Below are 17,789 nucleotides of genomic sequence, written 5' to 3'. Positions count from 1 at the left end.
TCTGTTGAACTGAGGCGCTACAGCGATCTGTCACTCCACATTAAACAGCGCCAAAACGCATTTATCGTTTGAATACTGCAATACAATGGACATAATTTGAAATCTGAGACTTTGTTTCATATTAAAAGTACCAAAGCACAATGCTTATTGCGATATATTGGATGGGAAGTGCACTTCAACGTTCCGTCCATTAACTGAAAACATGCTAGAATAATCGATTCTTGGGATTGAAGAATCGATATCGTATCGTAAAAATGAGAATAGATTAATATCGAAATATCGATATTTTTACCCAGCCCTACTTATTACTGTAATACAGTATATATTTTTTAGACATTATTTTCTTTATGCAAAATATACATCGATTTTTTTTTTTTCCTTTTGTGATTTTGGGGTTGGCCTGTTATTGACAGGCTTCACGAATCGCTGAATCTTTTATTTAATCATCAAGCCATTAAAAGCATTTAAAGTTCAAATTTACAGTGAAATCTCCACGGCAATAAAGCGATAATGTCATTTTGAATGTTCTCACCCCAAACTGAAGCATGACCCCGTGCACCAAAACTGTCCTGAAACACTCGCTGATCTTTAAAAATTACAATATACCTCTTGCTCGTGGGAACTGTGGTTGCCCTGCTAGTAAACTGCACAAGACAACAAATATTTAAAGCTATAACTTTATCTATAGAAATGCCCGTATTATAAGAGGATTGTATTTTCTGACTAATCGTAAAATGAGTTATTGATGACAGACTAATTGATTGTTGATTGTATTTTTAGATTGTACTCAATAACGAATGCTTTTCTTGTAGCACTGACCTCCTATAGCTTTTCTTTGGTACTAACTCAGGGAATGGAGGTTTCAGTTATATGGGACAGGTTCTGGTGGAATAAAAAAAAAAGATTAATAAATTTGTTGCTATAACATTTTATTGTGCTGCTTGTTCTTTCAAATATACTTACAGAAAACACACCAAGCAATTTATCATAGTATAAGACAAAGTTTCGAGTCAATCAAAGATGACTTTTTTTTCTTTCTGCAAGACAGATAAAAACCGGCATAGCTAAAAAAAAAAAAAACATCCATTTGAAAATACACTATGAAAACATGTGTTTTCAAAACAACTATTGCAGCCCTAAAAAGGCATTTTTGCAAAACTGAGGTAAATGCATGTTTATTTAAAAGTGCTAAATTTGTAAATTTCTTCAAATTTACATTTAAAAAGCTGAAAAATAAAATAAAATGTAATTAAATTAAAATAAAATAAAAAAATATATAATAAAATGAAAACAGAAGTTTATCAGTGCTTGATTCCACCATGTACGAGTGCCTGCCTTATATATGGATGGGTAAAAAATTGGCTCTCACTCAGTATGCATCTTCAAAAACAGCTATTTCCAAAAAAGTTTGTATTCATAAATCAATGCCCTAGGAAAATGCTAAAATTTTAACATTTTAGGTAGCATCACTTCAAAACACTACAAAACAATCGTTTTAAAACCATATTTAAACAACGTATACATAGACAAACATGCAACAGTACATTCACATACATATGTATGACAGGAAGACCTAAAAGTTAGTTGAGTGCCTTTTCTGTGGCTGCTGGGAGAAATTCCTCTGTGTTACATTATAAAAAGTAGAAATGTCACTTAATCAACACTGGGTAAAGAGTATATGAGGTTGAATTGGGTACCTTTGGTTTCTCCCACAGTGCTCCTGGAGATCAAAAGGCGGCCACAGAAACCAGGCTCATGTCTCGGGACAATCAACGTTTGTGAAGTCATAATGTAGCTTATTGGCTATAAACAGTTCTAGGTCTGATTATTAAAAATGGTTCACATAGAAAAACTAGCTGGTGTAAGATTATATTGAGGTCATGTTTGTATATCACATTTGTTCTTCACTATTCAGATTTAACAAAAAGGCACGATTTGTTATTATCGCTCATGCAAATATGAAACTACATCAGCATTTCACACATGGATGTGCTTTCTATGAATTATTCAGACGACTCTGATGTGACCGACGGCTGTCATGCCAGCTCCCTTCAGAAATCATATTCTGCAGCACACTGGCGAAGATACTCCTCATACAGTTTGCGCTAAGATAAAGATGACACATATTACAAGATTAGTAGACAAACATCCTCTGGAATCCTTCGAAAAGCTTACATTTCAAATGCAGGTTCTCACTTCTCTGCTGAAAAAACCAACATGGAGGCTAAGGTGGTCTCACAGCCAAGCCAAGCTGGTTAAACTGGCCTGGTTTGATGGTTTTAGGTCTTGTCAGCTGGTCATTACAACTGGCTATTTTTCTGCCTTTTTGTTAATGTATGTCATTATTTATATATTGCTATTAGTATATTTTTAAATGGTTTAAAGGTGATTTTTTTTTCAGAGTATTATATTTATAATGAAAAAAGTAAAATGCAGTAAATCAAGTAAAAAAAAAAAACAAGGCAAGTTTTGCTCTAAATTAACAGGAAAAAAGCTATATTTAATTGTGTAAGACACAGTTACAAAAAGCAATATTTACCTACATATAATAATTTTTGCAACATTTTAATAGTTGTAAACTGAAAATAAGCAGTGTGGAATTGAACTGACAATTTTACAGAAATTAGAAAAAAGAATTAAGAAATGAATCACTTTTACACCATTTTTGCATTTTTAAATTTGAGACACTATTAAAACAAACTACCGTTCAAAGATTTGGGGTCGGTAAAATTTTATAATGCATTTGAAAGACGTTTCTTATGCTCACCAAGGCTGCATTTATTCAATCAAAAATGCAGTAAAAACAGCAATTTAGTGAAATATTATTACAATTTAAAACGACTGTTTTCCATTTGAATATAATTTAAAATGTAATTTATTCCTGTGAAGCAAAGCTGAATTTTCAGCATCATTCCTTCAGTCTTCAGTGTCACATGATCCTTCAGAAATCATTCGAATATGCTGATTTGCTGCTCTAGAAACATTTATTATTATTATTATTGTTGACGCGGTTTCTGCTGCTTAATATTTTTTGGAAACCATGATAAACTTTTTTTCAAGATCCTATGAGTAAGTTAAAAAACAGCATATATTTGAAATACGATTCTTTTGTTACATTATAAATGTTTTCACTGTTACTTTTGATCAATTTAATGCATAATTACTGATAAAAAAAATAACAAAAAAACTTGCTGACCCCAAACTTTTGAACAGTAATGTACATTTCAACACAAGCAAGGATTGTGAGACTAATGTACATCTTTAAGAAAAAAAAAGGCAAAATAAACAGTGTAATTATGATATTCACAATTACGCTTAATTATATATGTTATGAACATTGAATATATCATGTAGCCCTACTGGGAGATTAACAAACTACTTTAGTTTGGACTAAGCAGGAAACTACATGAATGAACAGCATCAACAGTAATTGTACAGTAATGTATGTCGTACCTTCTTGGGTTTGACGACATCCTGGATGTAATCGCTGTACTCTGCCAGTTTCTTCTTCTCTCTCTTAGTTATCGTCTTACTGCCCTGACTGAAGGAGATCACAGCATTGAGAGGGCTGCTGTTAAACTGATGAAGTGACCGTTAAAAAACAGAAATCAGCTCAAGAGTCGAATTACAGTAAGTGGCACAGTGCACTGAAAGATTAAATGCTAGCATTCAATGATTGTATTTGATTAAAATGTTGATATATTGTATAGATATATCTTGACATATATCAATATACAGTATATTAATGGTATAGGGTTTTTATGCATTTTCCCTCAATAAACTCCTAATTTGCTGCTTACTGAGAGCAAGTAGAAATAGTAGTAGTTTTTTTCATCTTCATGGCGTAAACTGAGCTGGAATAATACAAGAGTTACATAAACACAAAATAAAAACCAAACAAACACAAAAATACAGCAGTTCAAATTATACAAGATGATTAAAAAAATCTAAAATCTTTTCTGGTAAAATATCACTAAAGAAGTCCCTGAGTGAGCGTACTTCATAAAAAAGTTTTCTGCATGCTATTTATTGTTAGTAAGGAAGTTTATAGTAGTTATGTTTAGGTATTGGGGAGTGTTAAGGGATCTAGAATATGCTCATGCAGAATCTAAAGTGTTAGCATATTAATATACATAATTATATATGAAGGAGATGCAGTGTGGCAGGCAGGCCATTATTTTGCAGTGACACTACCCTGACCTTTCAAAATAGTATGTAAAGTAGTAAGCATAATGATGTCACTAGACCTCATTACATGCATGTTGAGTTCTGTGAGTGTTGTCTTGTGAACAAATTTGGTTATTTTGCAGTTTTTGAACCACTAGTATGTAAAAATTTATTTTTGCATTGCGAAAGTGTTAATTTGTTGCACTGGAAAAAGTAAGTCAAGTTAACTGCATTGCATTATGGGATATGTTATTCCATGCTGTATGCTCTATTGTATTTTAAATAGTAGTATCTGGCAATTCCATACAGAAAATTTGCATACTGTGTACAGTACGCACTGAGCACTGTTGAATAAATAGCTATTCCAAACATAGCCAAAGGATAAAGTGCCAAATAAATTCATGTAAATGATGTCAGAGTTACAGTGCCCCCTTGTGGCAATAAAATGAAACACTAAGAGACAATCTTGCATGCTCACCGTGCAAAATACTTGGCTAGAAAGAGCATAAAGTAGCACAGAGCACCGAAGATGATCACAAACATTATCTGCCAATCTTCAGGAATCCAGTCCCACAGATACACGACTATTCCCTAATAAACACACACAGATAAACAGAAAAAATAAAACACTGATTCACCTGTGATGGGAATGAGTCTTCAGTAAACATGAAAATGAGAACATACTGTGGAAAGGTTGAGCGTTTTAGCCAATCCCTCTCCAACAAGAGTGTCCAGTTCCTCTGGAGCGAAAGTGCTGATGATGAAGCTGAGGATGAAGAGCGACGGAAGGAAGATTCCCAGAACTCCACACAGGAAGGAATTAAAACGATTGCTTCTATTACAGCTCACATTCATCCTGAGGGAAGACAAATACATGCAAAACTGATAAATATTACATATATGAGCTCTAGAGTCATGATACATAGCAGATGATGTGATATAGTGCGGATGGATGGATGTGTACCGGTCCTGTTCTAGAGTATGGTTGATGGTAGAGATGATCAGGTTACAGTCTTTCTCCAGCTGGTCAAGTGTTTTCTGCACTGCCTGGTTTATGCTCTTCTCAATGGTCTCACAAACCTCATCAATCTGGTTGATGCATCTGCTGGGCTGCACACACAAAATCACTATTTTAATCATTTTATATTTACTTGATCAACTATCTGTAGTAGTACTGTTATATGCAATAGCAAAGTAAAGCAATAAGCCATATGCAGCTGTTCAATTTGACCAATTTTACAATTCAAAACAAACAATTAAAAGTGATACAGTAATACAGCTACTTAGCATAACTGCAAGTTGTTTACAGTTGCCAAGCAACATTTTGCAAAAGGTGGACTAATGGAATGAAGAAGTATTTTACTGTCATTACCAACAAAGTCGCATAATATGAATGCATTTTGGCATTAAGAGCATTGCCATTGAAACTAATTTTAAGGATGTGAACAGCTCAGAGCAGAATATCCGTTATTTTGTAATTACAGTAATTCTGTCAATTGTCAAGTAAACTGACTAATATTACTGACCAAATATACACTACCATTCAAAAGTTTGAAATCAGCAAGATTTTTTTTTATGTTTCTAAAAGAAGTCTCTTATGCTCACCAAGGCTGCATTTAGTTGATCAAAAATACAGTGCAAATAGTTTTATTGTGAAACATTTTTACAGTTCAAAATAATTTTTTTGTATTTTGATTGATTTTGCTTTTTAAATATAATTTATTTCTGTGATGGCAAAGCTGCATTTTCAGCAGATGAAAAATGCAGATTTGCTGCTCAAGTAACATTTCTTACTAATATACAATGTTGAAAATATTTAGGTGGAAACCAACATTTTTTGATGCGTAGAACGTTCAAAAGCATTATAAACATCTATACCAATTTAATGTGTTCCTGCTCAATAAAATATAAAATAAAAATGTTAACACTTTACAATAAGGTTCCATTAGTTAATGTTAGTTAATGTATTAACTAACATGAACAAACAATGAACAATACATTTATTACAGTATTTATTCATCTTTGTTAATGCTAGTTAATGAAAAAACAGTCGTTCATTGTTAGTTCATGTTAATTCATAGTGCATTAACTAAAGTTAACAAGCACAACTTTTGATTTTAATAATGCATTAGTAAGTGTTGAAATTAACATTAACTAAGATTAATAAATGCTGTAGACGTATTGTTCATGCTTAGTTCATGTTAACTAAAGTAGTTAACTAATGTTAACTAATGAACCTTATTGTAAAGATTTACCATAAAAATAATAGTATAAAAGTTTTCCAAAAAAAAAAAAAAACTGACTGACCCCAAACTTTTGAACGGTAGTGTATCATATAAGCAGCCTGAAATAATCATTTATGTCTTAATACAGTCAGTCAATTTCTCCTTGTAGCTTTAAGTTGGCTTTTTAAGAGATGCGTCTCTGCTGACAGACAGAACTAATTAATGTAAATGCTGCAGAGAGAAATAAATCCATTTCCTCTGACACAGCAGTGCAGCATGGGCAGGCTTCCATTAATCATGTCACCTCTAGGAGGAAAACCATGGACATTTGACCAGCACAGCAATCAGTTACCATCATTTCTTACTTTTTGAGGGTTGGGGATGTATATCGTGGGCATTTCAAAGCCACATTTGTTGAGTCCAGGTCTTCTGCACAGCTCCTGAACAATCTGCATCATCACTCGCTGTGGGAATAAAATCAACACCAACACATTTGACCATAAGATGGGCTGATGCTAAGCAGGTTTAAAGTGACAGAGAAACTCCCAGAGGGTCAGATTTGTAAAAGCACCTGTCTGGCTTCCTGTCAGAGAACAAACTATTATGGCAAGAAGATCATGATTACATATTGAAGTGAGATTGGAAATCACCATATCAAATGTGTAAGTCCCGTTATGCATTTTTATTCCAGACAGAAATGTATCGGATATATCAGAAGGCTCACACACACACACACACACACACACACACACACACACTCACGCACCTGTCTGTCCGTTTCCCGTCCAGCCTCATCAGCTTTGCTCAGGTAAAAGCGCAGTTTGTCTCCACACTTTTCACTCAGCTTCTCAACAATGTTCAATGTGCGCTTGCACAACGCTTGTCCCATCGGGTCAAAAAACACAAAGATGAGGTCCGCCTGCTCACCTGAAAATCCACAGATATGTAAAATGAGAAGAACTGTTACTGTAACAGTTGTGTGGTTTCATTTAGGTCAAGTCAAACTTTATTACTGGTACTGAAATTTGTCCATTTTGTCTCATTAGTTTAGAAAGATAATTTTAAATGGTTTTAAAAAACACATATTTCATTCCTGTGTTGATAAGCAGAAAGTTGGGTTGGGGCGTATTGAAGGGCTTGTCTTTTTTAAAAATAGAAAATAGCCTTTCATTTACATCACAAGCCTTGATCCGAGATTTGCTACTTGTTACAAAATGAGTCGTCAGTATTTTTTTGGTCCAGTCTCTGACAAGAAAGACCATTTTAAATTATCTTATTGTTTTTTGTCAAATTTTATAAATATACAATGTTAAGGTAGTATTACTTACATACTACTATAGTATTTATTCATATTTTGAATTAGCTTTTATTCTTATATTTTCACTTACTTTATTTTTAGTACTTAAACTTATTTTATTTTGTTGAGTTAATCTAGTATTTCTATTTTATTTTACATTCATTTAATTAACAAAGACACATTTTTAATAGTTTTAGTTACCAGTATCAACACTGGTACACAAAGCTAACATACAGCACATTAACTAAAATTCAAAAATGTGAAGTTCGCCTTATCAGAGAAAATGGCTGAAGAGTGAAACAACCCAGAAAATCCATTTTGAAATCAGCATCAGAAGATAGGTTTATTCAAAATACAAATATAATACATAAAATCTCAGAGAACCAGCCTAGCCACTAGCCCCCCCAACACTACACATTTTGAAAGTCTCCTTTCTCTCACACATCTATTTCAGGTCTTGGAGTCTCTACTAATGAGCTGATGACCTGAATCGGGTATGTTTGATTAAGGAGACATGCAAAATGTGCATTGCTTGGGGCGTTCGAGGAACAGGGTTAAAAACCACTGCAATAGGAGCTATAACTGTCCAAAATGATGAGGCACAGCCTTACCAAAAGAGGTGATGGCACTGTTGACATCAAAAGGGTACACCATATCTCCATCCACCAACCCTGGAGTGTCCACAAACGTCACCAGGTTGAATTTCTTCTGTTTGGAGGTGGAAATCTCAGCGCTCAGGTAATCTGTGACACCTACAATATACAACTGCAGGCATTCATAAAACTGTGCTGGTTAATCATGTGGATTTTGTGAGTAACAATCTACTGTTTCAAGACTAATGAACATGTTCATGAATTCTGATTGACTCATACAGTTTTCTTGACCACGCCCCCTCTGGTGGTCTGTTGTTATGGTTACCCACAACAGCTCTTCAACTGGCAGCTTTAAGGTGGAGCCACATAAAGCTAGCCAGTGAAGAACGACTGTGAAGCAACGCCAGCCAGCCAATATTCACACACTAAGAGTTTTGAAAACATGTAAATAATATAAAACTACATTTTCTAAAGATTGGTGTTTCACTGTGCAAAAGTCATCGCCACAATGTCTGCTTTATGGCTGCTTACAGGTTCTGAATGATGATACGCAATTGCTACGATTTTTTGGGGTGGTTTCGTAGTCAAATATTCCGTTTTTTATCATCCGCCAGGTGAAAATCACAAGTTAGATTGTTTAGAAAAGTAATATCACACCTTGAATCTCCATAGTAACTACATGTCAAATGTTTCTGCTCCCTTCACATCTGCGGTTGACACTGAAGCTCTTTCAGATAGTGACTGCAGGTGTGCAAGACCTCACACAAACCCGTCTTGTTCGGTCTCATCAGCATTCAACAAAGGTGCACCAACATACCCTCAAATCTGTCTGTCCATCTCTATCGCTATCTCTTAACCACTCTCTCTTTCTCACTTCAGAAAATACTCCGATTTTAAACATTATTGCTCATGGGTTGCTCTTTCGTAGAGAGAGACTTAATGTTTCTCCTAAAAATTCTCCTATAAAATGAAAGTGGATGATAAAATGTATGATTTTTCTTTCCTATGATTACATAAGATCACCATCATAGACACTACTGGTCAAGAGTTTGAGGTCGGCAAATACTGTAAGATTGTGAAATATTATTACAATTTAAAATAACTGATTTCCATTTTAAAATGTAATTTATTCCTACAGTATGAAGGCAAAGCTGAATTTTCAGTACCACATGATCCTTCAGAAATCATTCTAATATATTTATTTGGTGCTCAATACATTTTTTTATTATTATTAATCAATACTGAAAACAGATCTTTTAATATTTTTGTAGAAACTATGATACATTTTATTTTCCAGAATTCTTCGATGGACTGAAGGTGCAAAATAGAAATCTTCTGTAACATTATATGTCTTTACTGTCTTCACTTTTATTAAATTTAAGGCATCCTCGATGAAATGTGTATAATACATTTTTAAAAATCTTGCTGACCATAAACTTTTGAATGGCAGTGTACCCATGTAGTTACTTTCATTCCACAGGTGCTCCGTACAGTAATTAAAATCAGATGTATTGATAGGCTCAATAATCACTAAGGGATCTTTGAGTCTGAAAAGGTAACTGGAGAAACGTGTCTCACTTTGCTGACTTTGCTGCCGAAAGGTGGAAGGAGATACCGAGGGATCTAGTCCACTGAGGAAAAGTCAAAGGTCAAGAAAGTGCTGCATCATCTCCAAACCGCACAGCAGCACCACTGCGGAGAGACCCGAGTCATGATGATAGTGTCAAACTTATCGAGATAAGACAAACCAGCCAAAACCACGCCCAAACAATGCACCAATCGCAAATCTCACTATTCTTTCCTACACACACCCGCATCCTGATGACCAACACAGACCTTTTAAATGTTTGAAGCCAAGCAAAACCTTCAATGCGACACCTCATAGAAGTTCCCAGGACCATAAAAACATTTGCAACACATTCATGCTCATAAATTTGACTAAACAATGTGAGATTCATATTGACAAAAATAACCAGAAAATGAATGGTGGTTTATACTTAAAAATAAAGGTTGCATGCATGTTTTACATGCATCTAATAATTATGTCAGGTTTGGACTTTGGACTTGAAGCACGTAATATGCAATGGCTGTACAAAACGCCATTTTCATTTCATATTTATGCCTATTGCTGACTATCAATCATATGTTCTCTGTAGCAGTAATGTGGGAAGACATTTCTCTGTCTATCCCACTGATGCTGCATTGTTGTCAATGTGAATGATTCATTCTGGTTCTCTGCACCGGGTGAACCCACACTGTCCACTGAAGGAATACTGCACAATCAGTGTGCGGTGATGATGCCCTCTGACACACCCAAAGATCACTCACCTAAACCAACGAGGTCCCATCACTCAGACACAGCCAAGCTGTAACATCAGCTGGACTCTTGGTTTTAACGGTTACATAAATACACAGCGAAAAGCGCTAAGTCAGCAGAGCCAGAAGGAGTTTATCGAGGTGCATGTGAATAAGATGTGTTGCTATGTTTCGCGCTCTCAGGCGGATACTGCGCTGGACGTACATACGCTTACATGACTCAGTGTGAGGTGTTAGTCATAGCTGTAGATGCTCCTGCCTCGACTACACATTTTCCTCAACCTAAGACTAATTTCTAAGCAATAAATGAGGAAAATTGCACTAAAAACTACAAATATTTAAAGGGTTTGGCTGTTTAATATCATACATAATTGTCAGAACCAATGACCTATTAAGAAATGTTTTTTTTTTTATTGTCAAGTCAAGTCACACTAATCAACAACGCCTAGAAGCTGTCATTTACTCTCAGTCGAAATGCATGGCACAGAAGAAATATTCATATTTGATAGGCAAATATGAATAGTTCATTCATGCACAGAAAAAAAAAAACAGGTGTGCAAAACTACAAAAATGAATTGCAATGAAAAAATTAAAAGCAAAATCATAAAAAGGTAATTCAAAGCAATGTACAACACTAAAAAAAATCCCTAGAAATCTGATTTCAAGTTTCTGAAATATCTAAATCATAAGATAACATAGCATACTAACACATTTTAAAGGGACTGAGATGATGATAAATAGAAGAGATTAAGATATTCTACGTTGCATATAAATCATAACATCTCTAACATGCTGATCAACCCTAAATATAAATATATATTTTTATATGTGTGTGTAATTATACGTAAATACATATAGATTGAAATTTCCTACCTTTGAACTCCAGCAGAGGTCTGAAATGCGGGTAGAGGTGTAATGTTGCATTTCCCTGTGAGGAAAAGAAGCAAACATGTTGATGAAGGAAAGATAAGACACATTCAAAGAGGAGAATGTGGTGTGAAGTCAGAAGCCAGGCCCTGCTGTAGGGAGACTCCCTGCTCTTCCTCTCGCTTTCTCTCTCTCTTTCTGCAGGCTGGGTGATGGTGTGACACTCTCGGCCACGCTGCAGCTCTCTTCCTGTTCTGCTGGTAGGCTCTTCCTGTAAAGAGCTGATAATCCTTTCATATCACTCTTTCACCGTAATTACATTACTCATGTTGAGGTCTTTGCAGAGCCAGAGAAGGAAGGGGAAGAGCTTTATATGCGAAGGGAAAAAAGACGCTGTGTCTTTAAGACAACCCCTCTGCTTCCAGAAGGAGCGACTGTCTAAGATGTGATATGGTCTACTCTTTCGCCACATGCACACATGTACGACTTTCTCTCTCGCTCTCTTAAGGAAAAACACAGTCGTTTTTATCCTGTTTGTCTTTTGGCCAAAGCATTTCCTCTTAAATACTTTTGCATGCCTTTTTGCATTCTGCATGTAGACATATCTCAGACAATTTGCCCTTTAATGAGAATTTAATGATAAATGCTTGAATTCATATTGAAATCTTTGGATTTTTGACATTTTCTGACCTTCTGAATTTTTTTTTTTTTTTTTGGAAGAATCTCTTCTGCTCACCAAGGCTGCATTTATTTCATCCAAAATTCAGTAATAAACAAAGTAATATTGTGAAATATTATTACTATTTAATGCAGTCCACTAAGGCTGCATTTATTTACTTAAAAAATCAATACAAACAGTAATATTGTGAAATATTATTATTTAAAATAACAGTTTTCTATTTGAGTATATTTTTTATAATGATGTGCTACATAACATTTTTGCAGAAACTACGATGGATTTTGTTTTTAAGAATTTTTTGAAGAATAGAAAGTTATAAAGAACAGCATTTACTTGAAATACATATTTTTTTATAACAATGTGAAAGTCTTTTCTGTCACTTTTGATCAATTTAATGCATTATTGCTGAGAAAAAGTATCAATTAATTTAAAAAAAATCAAAAACAAAACAGAAAACTTTCACACCCTAAAGGTTTGAATGGTAGTATAAGTAAGATTACTCTTTTTTTTTTCTTAGAAGAACTTGTGAAAACAATGTAAAAAAAACCAGTCTATATTTTCCTCTCTATTTAATAGAATTGCTGTCTATTAAACATATTAAAGATATTTTTGCTCACTCTCATTTCTGTAGATCTAACTTATGTTGTCTTAATCCAAACCGTATTTAACATTTTACTCTATTTACATTCCTTCTGAAGAATTTCCTCAATAAGCAGAAAAAATCCCAGAGATTCCATCTGTATCTGCTCACAAGTACATTTTTTCTGGACTTGTGCCATTAAAGAGGAAAGTTGAGTGAGAACAAGAAATAATGTGGAGAAAAGTGCACGGAACAGGATTGGGTAATGTCATTTTTTCACATTCACATTCTGCTCTGAGTTTAGAGGAAAACATGGAGAATTCTGTGGAATGGGTTTAAATAGAAAAAAGTATTAAATGAATCGGAGCCTATAGCATTCTTACTGGTAGCTAAAAGCAAACAAACAGTTCATATACTTCATATACATATGTGACCCTGGACCACAAAAACAGTCATAAGGGTAAATTTATACATCATCTGAAATCTGAATAAATAAGCTTTCCTTTGATGTATTGTTTGTTAGGAGAGGAAAATATCTGGTCGAGATACAACTATTGGAATATCTGGAATCTGAGGGTGCAAAAAAATCAAAATACTGAGAAAACCGCCTTTAAAGTTGTCCAAATGAAGTTCTTAGCAATGCATATTACTAATCAAAAATTAAGTTTTGATATATTTATGGTAGGAAATTTACAAACTATCTTCATGGAACATGATCTTTACTTAATATCCTAATGATTTTTGGCATAAACGAAAAATCGATAATTTTGACCCATACAATGTTTTTTTTGGCTATTGCTACAAATATACCCCAGCGACTTAAGACTGGTTTTGTGGTCCAGGGTCACATATACTTCTTTAAAAGTTATGTCTCTGTATGAATACTAAAGCTGGTGTTCACAGCCATCCTGAGATCAGGAAAAGGTTCAAATAAGGGTTGTTTCGGAAATTAATTAAAACAGGTTCAGCTAATGTGTTTTCAGTTCATTGATCTCTTTGCAGCTTGGTTTTATTGAACGGCACCCAGAGAAGACCCCCACTGGTCAACATGTGACCCATGAGTCATTATTATTAATCACCCCATAATTAACAGCACTCACAAATGCACTTTCACTACTCATCTGTTTCAGTCACATGACTTTTCCGCTCATCCACCATATTTATGACCATCAGTAAGGCAAAATAACGGCAGTAAATACAAAAACATATGAATACACTATTCATCTTCACATACCTCTGTATATATGCATTATCTGCAGGCCTCCGCTGGTATACGGAAATGGATTGTGCATTAAATGTATATAAATGTCCATGAATGTTAGATATAGCAGGGACTGTACTAACTTGAATTCTGTCAAATTTATTCTAGAACCTGGTTGGATCAAATCCAATGATCAGCGTTTATTCTTGGCATCTCTGTTCATGTGTTTTTGTACTGTACTCTGCGCACTAAAAAGGTAATCAATGTACCAACACAATCAAATATAAAAACCATTTCCCTTGCTCCAAATACAGGGGATAAGAGTGTAAACTGTGCGCCTTAAGCAGCTTTCTCGAAATAATCTGCTTTTTGGTGTGCACAAAAATGTACTTACTGTTAGTGACTCTCGTTTTCTTCCACTAGTTATAAATGTGAAGCCTTGTGTCTCAATGGCAACACCTGTCTTCTGTATGTGCTCCTCCACATACCTGAAATATAGATTTAATTTAGCATATTTTTATACCCATATTCATCCATACTATTTTTTTAAACAGTTTTTAGGAACTATATGGACGGTCGAATGCAGTGGTTTGTAACTGGTGGCTTCAAAATGACTTAAAATGATTTTCATTTTAATAAATTTTATGATTTCTAGACCTGGAAAAATCATGTAAATTAATAAAACCATGGAATGGACATTTTAATAATGAATGTACCTTTATTTATTTTTTTAGCTACGTCAATCTCTATTTTATCAGGCAGAAACTGTAAGTAAAATATATATTTTTAAATCCTTATCCTTATTCATAATCCTTCAAATTTATAATCATAACACAGGGCCTAGGAGTCAAAAAGGATAAGAACCACAATATAATGGGACATGATGTTGGTATATAAAAACAAAATTTAGGGAAAATAAAATGTCATTCTCCTTAAAAATGTGTGTAAATCTGTGTCTGTATAATCTTCATCTCCAGATCTCATGCTATGAAATCATTTAGGGATACAAGGTGTTTTTGAAGTGAGAGGTGTGATTACCAGTTAATGAAGGAGCTTTTTCCAGCAGAATGGTTCCCCATGATCATAACTATAATCTTTTTCCGAGGAGGTAACAGCCTCACTCCCAAACTCTCTGCAATTTTCACCAATCCTGTTAAAAACATCCAGACAAATGGAGCTTTATTATCAGTACATGCTGCCTTATTGCTTTCCAGCAACAATTCAGAGTACAGATTTATACAGTAAATGTGCATACAAACGTGCAGTTTGCACCTGTATATACTGTAAATATTGTATGTTGCTGCCCTGTAAAACACCTTTCAGTTTAGATGAACTTGAAGATATTGTATAATCGTGGGTTTACATATACTGTAATATTACTGTATATATATATATTCTGTACTGACCCATAGACTACAGTAGTGTGACATGCAGAGACAACTGGTCAACAAGACCGTGTCTCAAATCCCTGTGCTGCCTACATAGTCATGTTGCCACACCATATGATGTCCAAAACTGTCTAGGTAACGTTAGGCTTCTTGCTAAGTTTTACTTATGTAGTCACAGTCAATAACACTTTTACTTGAAGTTTTAGTAAAATTTTTTTAGCTTTTCTAATATGTCTATACAGTTTTTATAGACATTTTGTTGGCAACTAACTCATAAAATGACTTTATAATAAGTTGTTTTTTATTATTTTTTTATTTCAGTAAATGTTTCTTTTATTTCAAGTATCAAAAATTTTCTTTTTATGGTTTTGGTTTTAGTTTTAGTTAATTAATAACCCTGGTTATTATTACCCACTGGTTTCATTCAGGTCCCAGATTTTTTGGTGACCCAACCAAAAGTAATAAAATGCCTTTTCAACTGTTATTATTACTATTCATCTGTTTGGGTCACATGACTTTTTCCACTCATCCACCATATTTATGACCATCAGAAGGGCAAAATAACGGCAGTAAATACAAAAACATATGAATACACTATTCATCTTCACATACCTCTGTATATATGCATTATCTGCAGGCCTCCGCTGGTATACGGAAATGGATTGTGCATTAAATGTATATAAATGTCCATGAATGTTAGATATAGCAGGGACTGTACTAACTTGAATTCTGTCAAATTTATTCTAGAACCTGGTTGGATCAAATCCAATGATCAGCGTTTATTCTTGGCATCTCTGTTCATGTGTTTTTGTACTGTACTCTGCGCACTAAAAAGGTAATCAATGTACCAACACAATCAAATATAAAAACCATTTCCCTTGCTCCAAATACAGGGGATAAGAGTGTAAACTGTGCGCCTTAAGCAGCTTTCTCGAAATAATCTGCTTTTTGGTGTGCACAAAAATGTACTTACTGTTAGTGACTCTCGTTTTCTTCCACTTGTTATAAATGTGAAGCCTTGTGTCTCAATGGCAACACCTGTCTTCTGTATGTGCTCCTCCACATACCTGAAATATAGATTTAATTTAGCATATTTTTATACCCATATTCATCCATACTATTTTTTTAAACAGTTTTTAGGAACTATATGGACGGTCGAATGCAGTGGTTTGTAACTGGTGGCTTCAAAATGACTTAAAATGATTTTCATTTTAATAAATTTTATGATTTCTAGACCTGGAAAAATCATGTAAATTAATAAAACCATGGAATGGACATTTTAATAATGAATGTACCTTTATTTTTTTTTTTAGCTACGTCAATCTCTATTTTATCAGGCAGAAACTGTAAGTAAAATATATATTTTTAAATCCTTATCCTTATTCATAATCCTTCAAATTTATAATCATAACACAGGGCCTAGGAGTCAAAAAGGATAAGAACCACAATATAATGGGACATGATGTTGGTATATAAAAACAAAATTTAGGGAAAATAAAATGTCATTCTCCTTAAAAATGTGTGTAAATCTGTGTCTGTATAATCTTCATCTCCAGATCTCATGCTATGAAATCATTTAGGGATACAAGGTGTTTTTGAAGTGAGAGGTGTGATTACCAGTTAATGAAGGAGCTTTTTCCAGCAGAATGGTTCCCCATGATCATAACTATAATCTTTTTCCGAGGAGGTAACAGCCTCACTCCCAAACTCTCTGCAATTTTCACCAATCCTGTTAAAAACATCCAGACAAATGGAGCTTTATTATCAGTACATGCTGCCTTATTGCTTTCCAGCAACAATTCAGAGTACAGATTTATACAGTAAATGTGCATACAAACGTGCAGTTTGCACCTGTATATACTGTAAATATTGTATGTTGCTGCCCTGTAAAACTCCTTTCAGTTTAGACGAACTTGAAGATATTGTATAATCGTGGGTTTACATATACTGTAATATTACTGTATATATATATTCTGTACTGACCCATAGACTACAGTAGTGTGACATACAGAGGCAACTGGTCAACAAGACCGTGTCTCAAATCCCTGTGCTGCCTACATAGGCACGTTGCCACACCATATGATGTCCAAAACTGTCTAGGTAACGTTAGGCTTCTTGCTAAGTTTTACTTATGTAGTCACAGTCAATAACACAACTTCTGAATGAGCGACTAGTATAAATATAACTAACAGCATTATATATTTCGGACTTTTGGTGTTTGAACTTTCAAGCTGATTTTTATCTTACAATGTTTCATAATGTTTTAGATCATAAAGACACAACCGCAACATGTGTTTACATACGAATGGTACCCGTTATTTACCGTTGTCGTTGTCGATATATAAAGTGTGGCATTCTTTCAGTATTCTCTCACTCGGAGATGTAATGGTCGATTCCAGAGGATTTGCTACAGCTCGCGGCTTCTTACAACCTGACATATTGAAAATGTGTAGGACTGATTTTCACCGGCACCGAA

General features: G+C 34.4%; 1 protein-coding gene across 2 annotated transcripts; it reads right to left on the bottom strand.

Annotated features, from left to right (window-relative positions):
- Positions 1-1,954: 1,954 nt before the first annotated feature.
- LOC107755832 (sarcalumenin) lies at positions 1,955-17,789 on the bottom strand. Of its 2 annotated transcripts, XM_016572762.1 has the most exons (12): positions 17,637-17,789; positions 16,931-17,042; positions 16,287-16,380; positions 11,472-11,526; positions 8,301-8,441; positions 7,159-7,319; positions 6,758-6,856; positions 5,132-5,277; positions 4,852-5,023; positions 4,646-4,758; positions 3,454-3,541; positions 1,955-2,105 (listed from the first exon to the last, which is right to left on the bottom strand). In XM_016572762.1, exons 1-12 carry the CDS (start codon positions 17,749-17,751, stop codon positions 2,052-2,054), a joined length of 1,350 nt encoding a protein of 449 aa, XP_016428248.1. In that variant the 5' UTR covers positions 17,752-17,789; the 3' UTR covers positions 1,955-2,051. The 2 variants fall into 2 exon arrangements, with proteins under 2 accessions (XP_016428248.1, XP_016428247.1); XM_016572761.1 differs by lacking the exons at positions 16,287-16,380; positions 16,931-17,042; positions 17,637-17,789 and adding exons at positions 14,320-14,413; positions 14,964-15,070.

The sequence above is a fragment of the Sinocyclocheilus rhinocerous genome, unplaced genomic scaffold (assembly GCF_001515625.1).
Source record: "Sinocyclocheilus rhinocerous isolate Xijiao unplaced genomic scaffold, SAMN03320098_v1.1 scaffold352, whole genome shotgun sequence".
NCBI lineage: Eukaryota > Metazoa > Chordata > Actinopteri > Cypriniformes > Cyprinidae > Sinocyclocheilus > Sinocyclocheilus rhinocerous.
This window is presented reverse-complemented; position numbering and strand designations above follow the sequence as displayed.